Source organism: Cnephaeus nilssonii, assembly GCF_951640355.1.
Source record: "Cnephaeus nilssonii genome assembly, chromosome: 8".
In the NCBI taxonomy this organism is placed as follows: domain Eukaryota; kingdom Metazoa; phylum Chordata; class Mammalia; order Chiroptera; family Vespertilionidae; genus Cnephaeus; species Cnephaeus nilssonii.
The window spans coordinates 98,461,501-98,481,576 of record NC_137079.1 but is presented as its reverse complement, the minus strand read 5'-3'; the positions used below and the strand labels follow the sequence as shown (position 1 = coordinate 98,481,576).

Genomic DNA, 20,076 nt, shown 5'->3' with positions numbered 1-20,076 from the left:
GATGTCTGGTAACTTGTAACTTCCTTTTTTTTTTCTGGAGCCCCTGGGGCACAACCAAATGTGGTGGGCGCCAGGACAGATGCCTGAAATTCCTTCATTATCATGTTAATTGTTCCTGTACCCACCTAAGTATGTGTCCATCATTTTACTTTTTATCCAATCCCAGGGGTTTCCCACCGCTTTGCTTTATCCCACCTCCTTATCCGTCACCAATGAATTTCATGTAGCCCACCTATGTCCCTCCTTTGATTGCAATGTATAAATAGAAATGTAACCCGCCATTCTTCAGAGCATTATCTCAATTCATTGAGGTTCTGCTTCCCGGCATATGTCGACAGTTTGGCTCAAATAAACTCACTAAAATTCTTTACAGGTTTCAATAGTTTTTTTCCGTTAACAGTGGTTTACAGTACTGGATCTCAAGGATGCCTTTTTCTGTATACCCCTGTCTCCTAACTCACAATTCCTATTTGCCTTTAAAAGATCCCAATAATTAAAGCAGTCAGCTAATATGGACAGTGCTGCCCCAGGATTTTGGGAATAGCCCTCATTTATTTGGGCAGGCCCTTTAAATAGCTCAAAAAGCTCTTTTTACAGGCACCGGCTTTACGTCTCCCAACAGGTTAACAGCATTGACTCCTAGATCCATCTGTCTCAAGTAAGCCTTGAATGCCAACACAGGAGAAGGATGAAGCTGCATTACCATCAACTGAAGCACCAGATTCCTATCTGTGTGAGCCTCTAGAGGACCTGAAACTTCTCTCTTGAAGGGATCCTGAAGAGTTAATGAGTGCCAGACAAGTAACATACTCTGGTATTTTAGATAAACTGTTTTCATTTTTTAAATAATTCTTATTCTGTCTTTTCTTAAGTGTCACCTGAACCCTAGGCTGGTACCTGGAGGAGATCTTCTCTGCTCTTTCTGGGATTCAGAAACCCCATGAGATGCTCCTACTTATAGCTCCTTTTTGTATCCATAATGTAGCAAAATTTTCAGCCATATTGGCTCCCCAAATCCCTAACTACTAAGTATGTTATAAGCAGCCTAATTCAGCGTCAAATAATCTCAATTAGATATATATCTCCTGCATCCCTTTCAGAATAAAATGTGCTAAATCTTAGTCTATAGGACAGCTTATGCTACCAGTACCACCAGCCAAACCAGAACCACTTCTCAAGCCTCTACAGATTTTTATTCACAGAGAAGCCCTCGAATGAGCAGGGCAAAGTCTGTGCCATGAATAACACTTCTTGCTGCAAGCAGCTTAGCTAAAATGAAGGCCTCATAGCCTCTTTGCCCCTGAAGTCTGGGGACCAATTAAAGATATAATGCCATCCCTATTAGCTAGCTCCCCTTCTCAAACCTTTGTTTATACTGTTTTCTTATCACTCATCTTTAACCATTGCCTGTTTAACCTTTGGTATGTTCCATATCCTCCCATTTAGAAGCCCTAAAGCTACAACTGATGCTCTGCATGGAACAGCAAATGGGGGCAGCTACATCCATCTTCCTTGGACCCTTGGACCACCCACTTCTGATGGGACCCTGACTGCTGCCCCAAACTATGACCCCTTTGCCAGCAGGAAGCAGCCAGAAAGTCAGGGTGTCCCCTGTACCCAACATTAGTTGGGGATTCCTAATCTACCCATGTATTTCTATATATTTGTAAGATTATAATGGCAATTAATAAGAAAGAAACAGCATTCTTAAAAGAGATGAAGGCTTTCACTCAAATGATGTGCTTTTATTTTGATAACTAGAGGCCCGATGCACGAAGATTTGTGCAAGAATGGGCCTTCATTCCCATGGCTGCCAGCTCTGGCCGGAGCCGCCTTTCTGCCTTCTCAAACTGCCCAGAGGCCCAGAGCGGCTGGGGTGGTGTGGAACGCCCCTGGCCGCTCGGCACCTGTGTATGCAAATTAACCTGCCATCTTTTTGGGTTAATTTGCATACTCACTCCTGCTTGGCTGGTGGGTGTCACAAAGGTACGGTCCATTTGCATCTTTCCCTTTTATTAGTGTAGATAGTGAGAAGGACATTAGAAAACCATAAGTTTAGATATCAGAACAGTAAAGGTAGCTTTTACATCCTGTAGATGTTTTGGGCTTGAGATATGTTGATGAATATTTTAATGATCAAATATAATAGTGTATATACTTAAGATAAAACAGTTAAAAATACCAATAAGTTACTTAGATTTCTTTTAAAATTATTAACAATTTGAAATAGTCATTTATTTAATAAACATTTGATAAAAACTCTAGGATTTTGCTTTCTAATTTACATGCTTCAAATTCTGTGAGGTAATTATTAGGCTACATTTTACAAATAAAAATATTGAAGCTTGGGAAGGTTAGGAAATATGTCAAAGCTATACAGATCTGAAGTTTTGGCGATGAAATATGAATTCAAGTCTGTCTTACTCTGAAGCTCCAAATAATGCTAGCCATATAATTAATTAATTCTTATAACTTAATTTTAATAACTTAAATTTCACACTAAATTTAGTTGACTTTTCTTATGTTCAAAGTTTACCAAATAATACACTGAATTCAAAATTTTCTAAATAATATTATTCATTCTTTCCACATTTCATGGTAAAGCAGAAAGTTAGAAGTAGAGACAGAAGCAAGATGTATTCTTATTTAATTTTACCCAACCATAATAATTTCTGAAGTGTTAGTAAATATTCCCAAATAATAATTATTCAGGCACATTCATTCAGTTCCTTATTTATAGATTACCTCTTATGTGCCAGGCTTCATGCATCAAGAACTTCAACTCCTGAGGAATATAGTTTTGGTGGTAAATTAAAAAAATATACAACATGGCAGGGATATAAAAATAAGTAAGCAAGTGTTACAGAAGCAGAGAGAATGAAGAAACTAAACCAAAAGTGGTAATATTTAAAATCAGTTTTATTAACCTTAAGTTAAAGAAGTCGAGTGGAAAACTGGAAATTCTGATCTGACCAGATGGGATTTAAACAAAAGTCAGTCAGTGGTTTTATTTGTTTTGTGTTTTTTTGTTTGTTTGTTTTTTTGTTTTGTTTTTTTTGTGCTGGTTTTTTTCTGGAATAACAATTAAGGTACTCTAGTACTCAACTAAATTCACAGGCTACCACAAAAATGCTTGGACCCGCTATATGGCACAGTTCCCCATTAATAACAAATGGTACCTCAGATGGTTTGGGTGCATTTGTTTATAAGCAGTGGCTGGAATAGTGGACCCTTCTTAACAAAACTTTCTAGCCCCAGCACCTGAAACCAAAATTACAATGAATTGAGTTAATATACTACATTTTCAGAGTTATTTAGGTTTTATTGAAGTATTATAAATTTAAGAAGGTACCTCTTTTTGGAAGTATCTAGCAGGGAGTGAGATAATTATCATCATATCTAGAGGCCCGATGCACGAAATTCATGCAAGGGGCTCGGCCCTCACAGCCGCGGTGGCTTACCTAGCCCCTTGCAGCCCTGGCTTCGTCCAGAATGTTGTTTGGCTGTCCAGTCTAATTAGCATATTACACTTTTATTATAGATAATAACTAACATTTGGATGCACTATGTTTTAATCCTCTCAACCTCCTTATGAGGCATATCCTGTGTATTAGTAGCAATGTAAATGATAAAAAATAATCAGATAGCTACTTTAAAATATCTGGAGTCAAACTGTTTCAAAGAATGAAACAAATAGTAGTGTAGCCGAAACTGGTTTGGCTCAGTGGATAGAGCGTTGGCCTGCGGACTCAAGGGTCCCAGGTTCGATTCCGGTCAAGGGCATGTAGCTTGGTTGCGGGCACATCCCCAGTGGGGGGTGTGCAAGAGGCAGCTGATCGATGTTTCTCTCTCATCGATGTTTCTAACTCTCTATCCCTCTCTCTTCCTCTCTGTAAAAAATCAATAAAATATATTTTTTAAAAAATAGTAGTGTTAATAATGGTAAAGGGATTTATAACGGACTAGAGGACCAGTGCACAAAATTCATGCACAGGTAGGGTCCCTGGCCAGCTATCAGGGCCAATTGGGCCTTCCTTCTCCTGGCTGCCAGCTGCTGCCCGGGTTCCTTCATTCTGCACCGCCCCCTGGTGGTCAGCGCACATTATAGCGAGTGTTCAAACTCCTGGTCAGTCAAACTCCCGAGGGGACAATTTGCATATTAGCCTTTTATTATATAGGATAGCAAGAAGAAATACAAGTTGGTTTTTTTTTTTTCTTTTGGTTGCAGAGTACCTTAATTGTTATTCCAGAAAAAAAACCAGCCCAAAAAAACCCAAAAAAACTGTATTTCAAAATGAAAACCATTTTAACGGCATGGTTTCCAGTGGGTTAGAATAGACATCGAAGACATTCAAGAATACAAAGGGACAAATGAGACATTTTATTCCTCTAGGTCCTGTGTTGTACATGAAAATTAGAAGAGCAGAGAACAGCCACGATGTCTGGGTCAGGAGTATATGTAAGGTTGTGAAATAACCATCATGTTATAGATCAAACATGGGTTGGCCAAAATTTAAGTTTCACGTAAAATAATCTGGGAGATGGTAAATAAGTAGTAGTTGGGATTAACCAGAGGAAAAAAAAAGCCTTATTTTTTATATAGATTAAAATGATCTATAAGTGATAAAGAATTACATAAAAAGCAATTGATTCATCAATATTATTTTAATCTAAACCAAATATCAACAGACATAATGCTCTTAAAAGGTCTGATTACAGGGTCCTCATCACCTAAGTACCCTTGAACTATTAATACTTGGAGCCAATACTCATACAATCCCAACCACGAAGCCATCAAATTTACTGAAAGGTGAAAATGTAATTATCCACTTAATTATCATATACTTAATGACTGCTCTTGAATAAGTTAATAAGGTACTTTGCCAGTTGTCTTTCTCATACGTTTGTTAAGTTACTGATTAATAATGTATCTTTTTTTAAAGATTTTTATTGATTTCAGAGAGGAAGGGAGAGGGAGAGAGATAGAAACATCAATGATGAGAGAGAATCATTGATCAGCTGCACCCTCGCACATCCAACACTGGGGATCGAGCCCACAACCCAGGCATGTGCCCTGACCAGGAATCCAACCGTGACCTCCTGGTTCATAGGTCGACGCTCAATCACTAAGCCACGCAGGCCGGGCAATAATGTATCTTAAAGTGCTCTAAAAAACACTCAGCTTACTCAGTTGGATAAATCTAGTTTACAAGCTTTTAAAATGCCTATGTGATAGTTTTATATTGGGCATATGGTATTGCCTAGACAGCAAAAGTCTTTCTTCATCCATAAGCGAGCCATACGTAATTTTAAAGATTTATGTTAAGAATCAAAACACATAAAAATTCCCTTCATATAATGGCCATTCTCTAGCTTTGAACAGGATCTTCATCATAGAGTGTTTGACTGCAATTTACTATTTACCGAATAGTGATAAAGAACCTGACTTAAAAGAAAACAGGTTCTGTCTTAACACTGTCCACAAGATATATTACAATTTGAGACAGAAGGGTGTATTAGTAACAATGTAAATGTTAAAAATTAATCTGAGAGCTACTTTAGATGAATCATATGAATCAAATTTTCAGGGCTTACACCAGCTTGAAAGGCTGTTAAAATACATGAAAGTATTCTTCTTGGGACTCGGTAGTTTATTTATTATTTATTATTTTTTACATTTTTTTTCATTTTTTATTAAGGTATTATATGTGTACATATCTTACCATTGCCCCCTCCCACCCCACTCCCATACATGCCCTCACCCCCCAGAGTTTTTTTTTTAAAGTGGATAGAGCAGGCCGACGCTCTATCCACTAAGCCAAACCGGTTTCGGCCTCACCCCCCAGAGTTTAGCGTCCATTGGTTATGCTTATATGCATGCATACAAGTCCTTTGATTGATCTCTTATCTCCCCCACCTCTCCCTAACCTTCCTGCTGTAATTTGACATTATGTTTGATGCTTTACTGTTTCTGTATCTATCTTTTTGTTCAACAGTTTATATTGTTCTTTATTATCCACAAATGAGTGAGATCATGTGGTATTTTTCTTTCATTGACTGGCTTATTTCACTTAGCATAATGTTCTCCAATTCCATCCAGGTTGCTACAAATGGTAAGAATTCCTTCTTTTTATGGCAGCATAGTATTCCATTGTGTAGATGTACCACAGTTTTCTGATCCACTCATCTGCTGACGGGCACCTAGGCTGTTTCCAAATCTTAGCTATTGTAAATTGTGCTGATATGAACATAGGGGTGCATATATTCTTTCTTATTGGTGTTTCCAGTTTCTTAAGATATATTCCTAGGAGTGGGATTATTGGGTAAAATGGGAGTTCCATTTTCAGTTTTTTGAGGAAACTCCATACTGTTCTCCACAGTGGCTGCACCAGTCTGCATTCACACCAGCAGTGCACGAGTGTTCCTTTTTCTCTACATTCTCGCCAACACTTGTCGTTTGTTGATTTGTTGATGATAGCCATTCTGACAGGTGTGAGATGGTACCTCATTGTCGTTTTGATTTGCATTTCTCAGATAATTAGTGACGTTGAGCATGTTTTCATGTGTCTCTTGGCCTTCCTTCTTTCTTCTTTTGAAAAGATTCTGTTTAGGTCAGTTGCCCATTTTTTTATTAGATCATTTATCTTCCTTTTATTAAGTTGTATAAGCTGCCTGTAGATGTTGGAGATTAAACCTTTATCAGTGATACCATTTGCAAATATGTTCTCCCATACAGTGGGCTTTCTTGTTGTTTTGTTGAGTTTCTTTTGCTTTAAAAAAGCTTTTTATTTTTATGTAGTCCCATTTGTTTATTTTCTCTTTAGCTTCCATTGCCCTAGGAGCTGTATCAATGAAGAAGTTCTTTCAGTATATGTCTGAGATTTTGCTGCCTGTGGATTCCTCTAGTATTTTTATGGTTTCCTGTCTAATGTTTAAGTCCTGTATCCATTTTGAGTTTATTTTTGTATATGGTGTAAGTTGGTGATCTAGTTTCACTTTTTTGCATGTATCTGTCCAATTTTCCCAACACCATTTATTGAAGAGACTGTCTTGATTCCATTGTATGTTCATGCCTCCTTTGTCAAATATTAATTGAGCACAGTGGTTTGGGTCAATATCTGGATTCTCTATTCTATTCCATTGATCTATATGTCTGTTCTTGTGCCAGTACCAGGCTGTTTTGAGAACAGTGGCTTTGTAATACAGCTTGAAATCTGGTATTGAGATCCCTCCTACTTTATTCTTCTTTCTCAGGATTGCTGTGGCTATTCGGGGTCTTTTTAAATTCCAGATGAATTTTTGGAGAGTTCTTTCTAGGTCTGTGAAATATGCCATTGGTATTTTAATGGGGAGTGCATTGAATCTATAGATTGCTTTCGGTAGTATGGACATTTTAATGATGTTAATTCTACCAATCCATGAACATGGTATGTTCTTCCATCTGTTTACGTCTTCCTCTATCTCTTTTTTCAGTGTCCTGTAGTTTTCCGTGTATAGGTCTTTTACCTCCTTAGTTAAGTTTATTCCTAGGTATCTTAATTTTTTTGGTGTGATGGTAAATGGGATTGCTTTTTTAGTCTCTCTTTCTGTAAGTTCACTATGAGTGTATAGAAAGGCCATAGATTCCTTGGCATTAATTTTGTATCCTGCTACATTGCCAAATTCATTTATTAAGTCTATTAGTTTTTTGATGGAGTCTTTAGGGTTTTTTATGTACAATATCATGTCATCTGCGAATAAGGACAGCTTTACTTCTTCTTTTCCAATTTGGATGCCTTTTATTTCTTCTTCTTCTGGTCTAATTGCAATGGCTAATCCTTCCAGTACTATGTCAAACAGGAGTGGTGAGAGTGGGCATCCCTGTCTTCTTCCTGTTCTTAGGGGAAATGGTTTTAGTTTTTGCCCATTGAGTATGATGTTTGCTGTGGGTTTATCATATATAGCTTTTATATGAAGGCCAACAGGTACATGAAAAAGTGTTCAACATCACTAATCATTAGTGAAATGCAAATTAAAACCATACCTGTTAATGTGGCTATCATACAAAAGACAAAAGATAATAAATACTGACTAGGGCAGTGATGGCGAACCTATGACACGCGTGTCAGCACTGACATGCGTAGCCATTTCTGATAACACGTAGCTGCTGAGGTGGCCGCATGCCGAGGATGAAACATTGGCTGCTCCTGAGGATGAAACATTTGCGAAATAATGTTTTTTCCTCATAGTGACACACTACCTGAGTTATGCTCAGTTTTTTGGCGAAGTTTGACACACCAAGCTCAAAAGGTTGCCCATCACTGGACTTGGGTGTGGAGAAAATGGAACCTATATCATGTTTATTGACTTGGGGAGATTGTACCATCCTTGCATCCCCGGAATAAATCCCAGTTGGTCATGGTGTATGATCTTTCTAATGTATTGCTGGATTCAATTTGCTAGAATTTTGTTGAGGATTTTGGCGTCTATGTTCAAGAGGGATATTGTCCTGTAATTCTCTTTCTTTGTATTGTCTTTATCTGGTTTTGGGATTAGGGTAATGTTGGCTTCGCAGAAAGAGTTGGAAGTGCTCCTTTCTCTTGAATTTTTTGGAATAGTCTGAAGAAGATAGGTTTCATTTCTTCTTTGAATGTTTTATAAAACTCCCCTGTGAAGCCGTCTGGTCCAGGGATTTTGTTTGTTGGAAGATTTTTTTATTACTTCTTCAATTTCCTCCATAGTTGTCAGCCTATTCAGACTTTTTTATTCCTCCTGGCTGAGTTTTGGAAGGTTGTATTTTTGTAGGAATATGTCCCATTTCTTCTACGTTGACCAGGTTGTTGGAGTAGAGTTACTCATAGCATTTTTTTTTACAATTCTTCATATTTCTGTGAGGTCTGTTGTTATTTCACCTCTTTCATTTCTGATTTATTATCAGTTTTTCTTGTTTTTTGAGGTAGGCCTGTAATGCTATGAACTTCCCTCTCAGGACTGCTTTCCTTGTGTCCCAAAGATTTTGGATTGTTGTGTTTTCATTGTCATTTGTTTCCAGGATTTGTTTTATTTCTTCTTTGATCTTTTTGGTAACTCACTAATTGTTTAATTGTATGCTATTCAGACTCCAAGTGTTTGAATTTTTGTGATAGTTTTTACTGTAATTTATTTCTAATTTTATGCCATTGTGATCTGAGAAGATACTTGATATGATTTCAATCCTCTTGAATTTGGAGAGACTTTGCCTGTGTCCCAATATGTGCTCTATCTTTGAAAATGTCCCATGTGCGCTTGAGAAGAACATATATTTCATAGTTTTGGGGTGGAATGTTCTAAAGATGTCGATTTAGTCCATCTGATATAGTGAGTCATTTAGGATTGAAGTTTCTTTGCTAATTTTTTGTCTAGAGGATTTATCCAGTGATGTTAATGGGGTATTAGGGTAATGTCTCCCACTATGACTGTGTTGCTGTCTATCTCACTCCTGATATCTTCCAGAAGTTTTTTTATGTATTTGGGTGTTCCTGCATTGGTTGCACAAATGTTTACCAGAGTTATATCCTCTTCTTGTATGGATCCCTTTAGAATTATGAAGTGGCCTTTCTTATCTCTTGTTATGCCCTTCACTTTTAGGCCTATTTTGTCAGATATAAGTATTGCTACCCCAGCTTTTTTTTTTTTTTTTTTCATTTTCATTTGCCTGAAAGATATTTTTCCATCCCTTCACTTTCAGTCTGTGTGAGTCCCTTATTCTAAGGTGGGTCTACTGTAGACAGCATACATATGGGTCATGTTTTCTTATCCATTCACTCACTCAATGTCTTTTGATTGGAGCATTTAATCCATTTACGTTTAATGTTATTATTGATAGGTACTTGTTTGTAGCCATTTCTGTATTTTATGCCTATGTTCCTTCCTCCCTTTCTATTTCTTCTTTTTAGAGCATTCCTTTAGCATTTCTTGCATTTCGGGCTTGGTAGTGATAAACTCCCTTATCTTTTTTTTTTTTTTTTTTGTCTGGGAAGCTCCTGATTTCCCCTTCAATTTTGATTGATATTCTTGCTGGATAGAGTATTCTTGGATTCAGTCCTTTGCTTTGCATCACTTTGTATACCTCCTTCCATTCTCTTCTAGCTTGATGTGTTTCTGTTGAGAAATCATTTGATAATCTGATGGGGGATTCTTTGTAGGTAACTCCCTGTCTCTCTCTTGCAACCTTTAAGATTCTCTCTTGTCGTTTTCATTTGCCATTGTAATTATGGCTTGTCTTGGTGTGTGTCTTTTGGTATTCATCTTGCTTGGGACTCTTTGTACTTGTGTAACCTTTTTTCTTCCCCATATCACGGAAGTTTTCTGTCATTATTTCTTCAAATAAATTTTCTAATCCTTGCTGCTCTTCTATTCCTTCTGACAGCCCTATTGTACGTATGTTACTTTGTTTTGCATTGTCCCAAAGCTCCCTTAGGCTCTCTCCTGCTTTTTAATTTTTTTCTTTAGTTGCTGTTCAGATTGGGCTTTTTTCTGTACCTTATCTTCTAACTCACTAATTCGTTCCTCTGCTTCTTCTTGTCTACAGTTGAAACCTTCCATGGTGTTTCTGATTGTAGCTATATCACTGTTGATTTCTTCCTGGTTTTTGCATAGGTTGTTGATTTTCTTGTCCATCTGGTGTATGAACTGTACGACCATTACTCTGAATTCTTTTTCTGTCATGTTGCATGCTTCCTTTTCACTTATTTTCTTTCTTGGCGATTCCTCATTTTCTTTCCTCTGGGGATTATTTTGTTGTCGCCCCATTCTAACTGTCACCAGAAGGTTCAAATGTCTAGTTGTGGGCGCCTGGGCCTTGTGCAGTGGGAGCTTCTCACCCCCCGAGTGTCACTGAAGAGCTCCGACACCAAGACGTGTGGCTGCTGTGGGTTGGTGGAAGCCACACTCACCCAGGATCAGAGTCACAGGTGCTAAGTGTGGCCTCGTTTGTGCACCTAGAATCAGGGACTCCACCTGCGCTGCGCTGTGCTGAAACAGAGACCCCACTTGTGTGTGCCAAAATCAGAGTCCCGTAGCGCAGGTCAGGTGTCAGAGACCCCCTGTGCCCGTGCTGAGAATCGAGTATCATAGTCTTTGTTGCTTGGTGTGGCCTCGCGCCAAGAATCAGGGTCCCTGTGTGCGCAAGCACCAAGAATTGGAGTCACTGCCTCTTAGTCTAAATGCACTGGAAATTAGGGATCCTAGGCGCACAGGATGAGAAACAGAGTCAAGTCACTGGTGCTCAGTGCTGCCTCTCATGCAGAGGGTCCCCGGTCTGCCTGGGGGACTGGGTTGCACAGTCGCACTGTGTTGCAGGAGGTCCGCTCCTGCCCTGCAGAAAACAGCGTTCCATGTGCACTTGCCCGGAATCAAGGTCAGGTGGCTCTGCCGTCCTGTGTGGGCATGGGGCCTGGTCCCGCAGGTGTGCACTGCAGGAAACAAACTCCCCATGTCCGTATATCCAGGCTCAAATTCCATGCAGCCTCCCTGTGTGGGCCCAGGGTCTGGTGGTGAGGGAAACAAACTCCGTGAGTTCACACTCTCACGTTCAAATTCAGCACAGCCTCCCTGTGTGAGTGTGGGGTCTGGTCGCTGGAAACAGATTCCCCAATATTGCGCTCCCCAGCTCAAATTTAGTGCAGCCTGCCTGTGTGGGCGTGGGGTCTGGCTGTGGGAAACAATTTCCCATGTCTGCACACCCAGGCTCAAATTCAGGTAGAGCCACTGCTGCTATGCGTGGGCAGGAGGCTTATTTGAGCAGAGCGGGTCTGGCAGTTTCTATGCCACTGCATCAGAGATGGTGGGGAGGGGGATTGGCTCTGTGACTCACAGAAATCTGCGGCCAGGGTGCCTGGGATCATCGTGTCCATGCTTCTGCAGATGTGGTCGCAGGTCTTTTACCCCAGTGTCTGTAGGGTCCCGGTTTGCTTCTGAGACCAGATTGGGTAGTGGCGAGACTAGGATCCTAGTCTCAAGCAGTTCTGTTCTTCAAGATGGCGTGGTCACTATGCCCGCGCTGGCCGCCCCCAGAGTGTTTGCGGTGGCAGTGGGGTTTTACTGTCTAAGACTGCCCGGTTTGGCAGCCCCTTGGAAGACCTGCAGGATCTAACTGTCCCTAGCTCTCACTCACACACACCACTCATGTCCACGCACTCCTCTACTACTCCCTCACTCTCTTACACACTCTCCCTCTCTACCTTCTTGTTGTTGGTCATCATCTTGGGTCTTCCAGAATTATTCTTGACAGTGTCCTGTCCACAATTAACCAAACCCTAAACTCTGCCAGGCAGAGACTTAATAAAAATACGTAATGGAATCAAATAAAGTGAAGATATACAAATGAAGAACATTAACAATCTAAATAAGCTACTTCACTACTAGTTTTCTAGAAAAGTTCATTGTACAGAAGAAGAAGAAAGTTATGCCCCTAATTCATAATTTATAAATAACCAATTTTGGTTTTAATTGTACTATAATCATAAATGCTCTAATTGTAGATACAATCCTTCCTAAAAGCAAGTAAATAAAAAAATATGTAAGAAAAAAATTTAGAAAAATATATCACTTCTCCATAGTAAATGTTTATATTATTACTTGTATATAAGAAAAATTAAGAATGATATAAATTTACTAAGTTGGAAGGTTTGGTTCTTTTTAAAAAATATATTTTTATTGATTTCAGAATGGAAGGGAGAGAGAGAGATAGAAACATCAATGAAGAGAGAATCATGAACCCACTGCCTCTTGCATGCCCCCTTCTGGGGATCAAGCCCAAAACCTGGGCATGTACTCTAACCAGGAAGCTGACCATAAGATCCTGGTTCATGAGTGGACGCTCAAACACTGAGCCACACCAGCTGGGCAAAGGTTTGATTCTTTGAGATTAAAATACTTGCTTAAACAAATTTTGTATTATATTACACATAATTCTAAATTAGAAATAACTTCTATTGGAGCTACAGTTAAAAGTTTAGATTTTTTTCTAAACCATTGTAGAGACATTATTAAAGATATGAAAAATTATGGTAATTTTTAATACTTTCAATCATAATCTCTAAATCATTCAAAAATTCAGTCATTTTTACTTCTATCATAATTAATCTATGAGTTATTTACTTGTAATTTGTTATAACTCACCTATGAGAAACTGCTCCCCAAGCACCATGCTTGTTTGTGAGAATGTTAAGGATCTTCTGTTTCAGTTGATTTGCTGTAACGTGATCTCGATGTTTTGCAGCACTAATGAGATGGTCACACATCTTTTCTTCCTCTCTCCTATCAGCAGCATACTGGGCACACTGCGACTATGTAAAGAAATGCAAACAATGTATAACTTCAACTGTGCATTAGTAAGGAATGGTATCTAATTTTAAGTTAAATGCTAATAAACTCAGATAATATAATCTTTTGAAACTTTATTCTAAAGAACACATATAGTGCCCTTTCAAACTTTTAAAAATGTGTTCTTTGTATGTGTTTATACATATGTGTATGTAAAATAATTTGGATAATGTTAGCTATCTGTATTCATGCCCATTGGTATTAATAACATAGCTAATCATTCTCATTGTGTATCAAAAGGTTCAAGATGATCATTTCTTTAATCAAGTTTGATTTTTTAATAAGTTTTGTATAGGGTGGATTGACTACAAATTTTAACATTACTAAGTATGTAATGTAATGAGTCATATAATGAGAAAGGAAAAATATATACATCTAAATAATGCATATAACTAGTTCACATTCATCATTACTATGGAAAAAGCTGTGTCATGGAAGGTATTTGAACAAAACTCTTCCTCTATCTATTGCCATAAACTACTACCACAAGTCATTATAACAAATTAAGAAGAATTCATTCATATTCCAATTCATCTTTTTGTACAGGGAATCACCAATTAGTACAATGATCTGCCTCATAATGAGGTTAATATTTCATTAGTTCATAGGAGACTACAATTAAAATTTCATTTTTCTTCCTTACCAACTGCAGTGGTTAACTAAGAAAAACTTAACCATGAAACACCCATCTAACATTAAATATACTTTTTGTCTTAATTAGAGGCTTATATGGAAGACAGAAATTCCTCAAAAAGTCCCAGTAAAATGCCATGATTTTTATAAAATCTTTTGTAATTTAAAAATGGTAACTGGTGAACACACACACACACACACACACACACACACACACACACAAAACAACACACACATCAATGCATTTACTAATATAGCTTTAACTAAAAAACACAACACACACACATCAATGCATTTACTAATATAGCTTAAACTAAAAAACACACACAAATTAAACATTTGGGTTAATAAGCAATGTATAGTCATTAAGTAACAATGGTAAGACTCTCAAAATTAAGTTTAAGTCAGTATTTTATGTATACACTAGAGGCCTGGTGCACAAAATTCGTGCACTCAGGGGGGTGGGTCCCTCAGCCCAGCCTGCACCCCCTCGCAGTCGGGGAACCCTCAGGGGATGTCTGACTGACGGCTTAGGTCCGCTCCCCACACCCAATTTCAGCAGGCCTAAGCCTTCAGTTGGACATCCTTAGCACTGCCGCGGAAATGGGAGAGGCTCCCGCCACCACCACTGCACTCACCAGCCATTAGCCTGGCTTAGGGCTTCTGGCTTAGTGGCGCTCCCCCTGTGGGAGTGCACTTACCACCAGGGGGCAGCTCCTTCATTGAGCATCTGCCCCCCGGTGGCCTGTGCGTGTCATAGCGACTGGTCGTTCTGCCATTCAATCAATTTGCATACTAGCCTTTTATTATATAGGATAATCTAAAAATCACTGAGTCTTCATGTCCTCCTTCATAGCTTCTTAGCACTTTTTGCCATGCAGCCTCAATAAAGTACTCTCATCCCCAAAGGGGTGAAAATTGGTGTTGGGTGAATGTGAAAAAAAAACTATTTTAATAAATAAAGCACAGATGTATATACATTACAGAAATAGATATGCAGCATATTGAAGGTAATAAAATATCATTTGGGAAATAATTAGGATAAAATTGTCTAAAAAGATTTCTTAGGGGGCAATAGTGAAAAAAAGGTTGAAAAGCACTGCACTTAGCTTAATGGGATTTTAAGTAGCTATGTGTTAAAGCTAGTAACTAATATCTGTCTTCATAAAGTTCTATTTTAAATGTTTTCACATGAGAAATATTAATTTGCTTATATCCCTGTATCTTGCTTTTCTTAGTAGAAATACAGGATGGGACAAAAGTAGGGTTACAGTTGTTTATATGGAAAATAATACAATAATCCTATATTATAAAACCCTAATATGCAAAACGATGGAACGGCAGAAGGACTGGCGGAACGACCAGTCGCTATGATGCGCATTGACCACTGTGGGGACAGATGCTCAACACAGGGGGCAGCTCCTGCATTGAGCGTCTGCCCCCCAAGAGGGAGGTGACTGGTGGTGGCGATCAGGGGTGGTGGTTGGGGGGCGGGGCCGGCCAGCAGGTGGTGCCAGGCCAGTAGCCAAGGCGGGTGCCAGCAGGGGCCCCCTGATTGCCCCACCCACCGGTCACCCTAAAGATGGCCCTGATCGCCGGCCAGGCCTAGGGACCCTACCCTATATATTGGGAACAGTCTCTTAGATTTAAAAAATAAAACTGGCAAGGCTACTCTAACACTGAAAAAAACAGGATGATGCAGCAATGACATGCATGAACTCTGGCTTGCACATTTTGTGGTCGGCCCTGATTCTGACACTTATAGCTGTGTGACAAAAGCCAATTACTTAACTTTTCTCTACTTCAGTTTTTCCACCCATAAGACGGGGAAAATGGAACTACTGCCTCAGAAGGATCATGTTATGTACTACTTTTTATAATTAGGGTAAAAAAATGTAGCTGCCCATACAACAGCAAGATGCCTTTCACCTGTATAAAAAGTATGGTCACTGGTGCATGCAGCATCCTGGATTGCCAGAGGGATGTCTGACTGCCGGTTTAGGCCCGACATCCCCCAAGGGGTCCCAGATTGTGAGAAAGCACAGGCCAGGCTGAGGGACCCCCCTCCCCCATGCACAAATGTCATGTACTGGCCTCTAGTTCTATATAATAAAAGCCTAATATGCTAAGTGTCCAGTCGTCTGTTCAACCAATAAAAGTGTAATATGCTAATGATATGCTAATGCCACTCAACTGCTCGCTATGACATGCACTGACCACCAGAGGGCAGACAATCAACTGGTCAACCAGTCACTATGACGTGCACTGACCACCAGGGGGCAGATAGTCGACCGGTTGACCAGTCGCTATGATGTGCACTGACTACCAGGGGGCAGACTGACCGGTAGGTTAGCTTGCTGATGGGGTCCGGCTGATCGGGACTGAGCGAGACGGGCTGGACACACCTTAGAGCCATCCCACAGTCCCTCCCTGGCTGGCCAACCTCCCATGTCCCTCCCTAGCCTTGATCGTGCACCAGTGGGGTCCCTTGGCCTAGCCCTCTTGCAATCCGGGACCCCTCAGGGGATGTCAGAGATCTGGTTTCGGCCTGATCCCACAGGCCAGGCTGAAGGACCCCACTGGTGCAAGAATTCATGCACCGGGCCTCTAGTTAATAAATAACACAAGAATAAACTCTGTTTTATGCACTCACAACTGTAAATCTACTTTGCCCCTACCCTGTACCAGTATAAGTGATTCAAAACTGATCCTGCATGGAATTCAGTTAACATTCTAAATCTTATTTACTAACGGAAGTAAAAGATTAATTCAATATTCTTCTTTTGTTTAGAGTTCTGACATATTTTATACCTAAAGATATTCTTCAATAATAGAATATAACTATACTGTTATTACAGCATGATATTCTGGTAAATATCCAAATGGTAGTTATTGTTTAGGTAATACAAACCTTCACTTTGACAAGCAATTGTTAATGTACTTTAATCAAAGTTTAAAATATTTGGTATTTGTTTTTGAAATAAGTTTTATGCAACCCAATATGACAAGTGTATGCTCTTTCATCTGACAAATGACACAGAGGTTATTGGTATTAACAGTAAAGTGCCAACAACTATTTCTCTGTCTCATGCTTTTCAGCTGGACAGGTCAGAGATCACCAGACCTAGGATATCAACTTGCATGACTGTGAGAGCTGGTTTACTGAGATAAAAACCTCATCAAAACTAAAATGTTGGGCTACGACTTACAGCCATATAGCACTTGTTCACATATGGCATCAGAAGAATACATTGGTGAAGTTATTTATTATTTTCAAGGCCACTGACAGCCCAACATAAGGCAAACACCAGATCCCCTAAATATTTCTGAAGTCATTTTTGCTTTGTTAATTGCATTAACTGAAGTAAATGTTATATTTAAAACACTAAAATAAAAATATTTGTTGAATTGAGGCAATGTAAATATTGGTGAATAATTATTGACATGTTATAAATATAGAAATAATATTTTAAATTAAAAATTATTTCTATGGAATATATATTACTTCAACATCCTTTAGTGTTTACATAGAAAATAGAAATGATAGCCCTGGCCAGTTTGGCCCAGTGGATAGAGTGTCGGCCTGCGGACCGAAGGGTCCCAGATTTGATTTCAGTCAAGGGCACATGCCTGGGTTGCAGGCTCGGTCCAACATGCAGGAGGCAGCCAATCAATGGTTCCCTCTCATCATTGATGTTTCTATCACTCTCTTCCTCTCCCTTCCTCTCTGAAATCAATAAAAGTATATTAAAAAAAGAAAATAGAAATGATAGTTAATTTATCCTCACTCAAAGTACTTATGAGGATTTTTAAACTATTATATTTTCATACATACATATAGATCTACATATATATCACACAACATCAATGCTTCAATTGTCAATAAAGTATCAATTATTAAAATAAAATACGAACTAAAATGCTCTGTGAACACTCTAAAGATGGACACACAATAATAAATTATTGAATGTTTGGTAAAACTCAGTTTCTTTATATAACCTCTTATATACCCGTAGCTAATGGTCAGTAAACTTTGCTTGCTTAAAAACTACGAAAGTAATTGCATTAAAAATTTTTATTTGCCTTTAAGGATAAGTTAGAATAACTTCAGTCTGCTGAGTGGTTAGTGACAGGCTGGAGCCATCTCTTCATGTTGTAAATGAGGTGAAATAAAGTAGTTCTCTGAGTTTGACATTTACTAAAGAACTCAAAAGCCTTCAGTGAAATTTTTCTCTTCAAAACACACTTCTTAATGTAAGGTTACCATCGGCAATAGCTGACTGATAACAGAAAAGCAGAATTTAGTCTGCTCCAAAAACCTTACCTCAAACTCTGCATGTTTATGTACATCCTCAGCTCTCTGTCTGTTCAAAATAAACTCAGCTTCATTTGCAACACGAACTATGTGGTCCTTCATAGCATGGCATAGTAATCTAAAAAGAAAAGTACCTTTGAAGTTATTATTCTTAATAGTTTTGGTTAATCCAACTTTTTGAATAATCAATCCTCATTATTATAAGCATTAATTATGCATACATTTCAGATAAAGCTACATTATAAAATTGATATAGTTGAAATTATAATTCAATGACATTTGAAATATAGAAATATGTCATAAAACTGTTATAGCAATGCTTCTGTTAAATAGTGTATCTGTGAACAAATTATCCAGTGAATTTAGTAAAGTTACTTTATGCAATAAAATAAAGAGTAAAAGGCATCCAAATATGAAAGGAGGAAGTAAAACTGTCATTATTCGCCGATGACATGATATTGTACATAGAAAACCCTAAAGACTCCACCAAAAAATTACTAGATTTAATAATAATAAATGAATTTGGCAATGTAGCAGGATAAAAAATTAACATCCAGAAATCAATGGCACTTTTATACACCAATAATAAACTCTCAGAAAGAGAAACACCACCACCACCACCAACAACAAAAACAGTCCCATTGCAACGACAAAAAATTTAAGATTCTTAGAAATAAACTTAATCTAGGAGGCAAAAGACCTGCACTCAGAAAACTACAGGATGTTGAAAAAGAGAAGAAGATACAAATAAGTGAAAGAATATACTGTGTTCTTGTTTTTTTTGTTTGTTTGTTTTTTAGAGGGCAAACTTATAAAGAAATTTCATCTTCTTTACCTACATCTTTTTTTATTTTATTTTTTTAAATATATTTTATTGATTTTTCACAGAGAGGAAGAGAGAGGGATAGAGAGTTAGAAACATTGATGAGAGAGAAACATCGATCAGCTGCCTCCTGCACATCCCCCACTGGGGATGTGCCCGCAACCAAGGTACATGCCCCTGACCGGAATCGAACCTGGGACCCCCGAGTCCGCAGGCCGACGCTCTATCCACTGAGCCAAACCGGTCTCGGCTACATCTTTTTTTAAAATTAGTTTTCATACTCATATCCATTATCTAGTTTTGCTCCACATAAACTTTAAACAAGGATGCTATTTTCAAAATCATTCATTATTTTCACTGCTCATTATTGAAATGAATTATCCCTTTTTTTTTCTTGTCCAAGTTGTCATAAATTTCAATCAGAATAGGATAGCTTTAAGTTTGTCTTAACTTTTGTATTTACCAAATACCAACTCATATAATTCTGCACTTATTCACTATATTCTGTCTACCCATGGCAAACTTGTCTTCACTGATAAATATGTACAAACAAAATAAAATGATTATGTATCCTGATATTCCTAAATTATGACTTAAATATAATTTTTAATCCTCACCCAAGGATATTTTAAAATTTATTTTTAGAGAGAAGAAGAGGGAGAAGGAGCAGGAAAGGGAGAGGGAAAGGGAGGGAGGGAGGGAGAGAGGGAGGGAGGGAGGGAGGGAGGGAGGGAGGGAGGGAGGGAGGGAGGGAAGGAGGGAGGGGGAGAGAGAGAGAGAGAGAGAGAGAGAGAGAGAGAGAGAGAGAGAGAAAGAAAGAGAGAGAGAGAGATCAGTTGTGGGGATCCAACCTAAAACCTTAGGTATGTTCCCTGACTGGGAATTGAACTTGCAGCCTTTTTTGTGCACAGCAAGATGATCCAACCAACTGAGCCATCCGGCTGGGGCTAATTTTTCAAAG

The 20,076-nt window shown here is 38.6% G+C and overlaps 1 protein-coding gene across 5 annotated transcripts in view; it reads right to left on the bottom strand.

The window, feature by feature from the left end:
* NBEA (neurobeachin) overlaps positions 1 to 20,076 on the bottom strand; it is an 873,840-nt gene that overhangs the window by 370,932 nt on the left and 482,832 nt on the right. For all 5 annotated transcript variants that reach the window (XM_079778900.1, XM_079778901.1, XM_079778902.1 and 2 more), the window contains 2 exons: positions 18,302 to 18,410; positions 13,141 to 13,307 (listed from right to left, as the gene is read on the bottom strand). In XM_079778900.1, the coding sequence (XP_079635026.1) occupies positions 13,141 to 13,307; positions 18,302 to 18,410 (276 nt within the window). The remainder of the gene's footprint in view (positions 1 to 13,140; positions 13,308 to 18,301; positions 18,411 to 20,076) is intronic.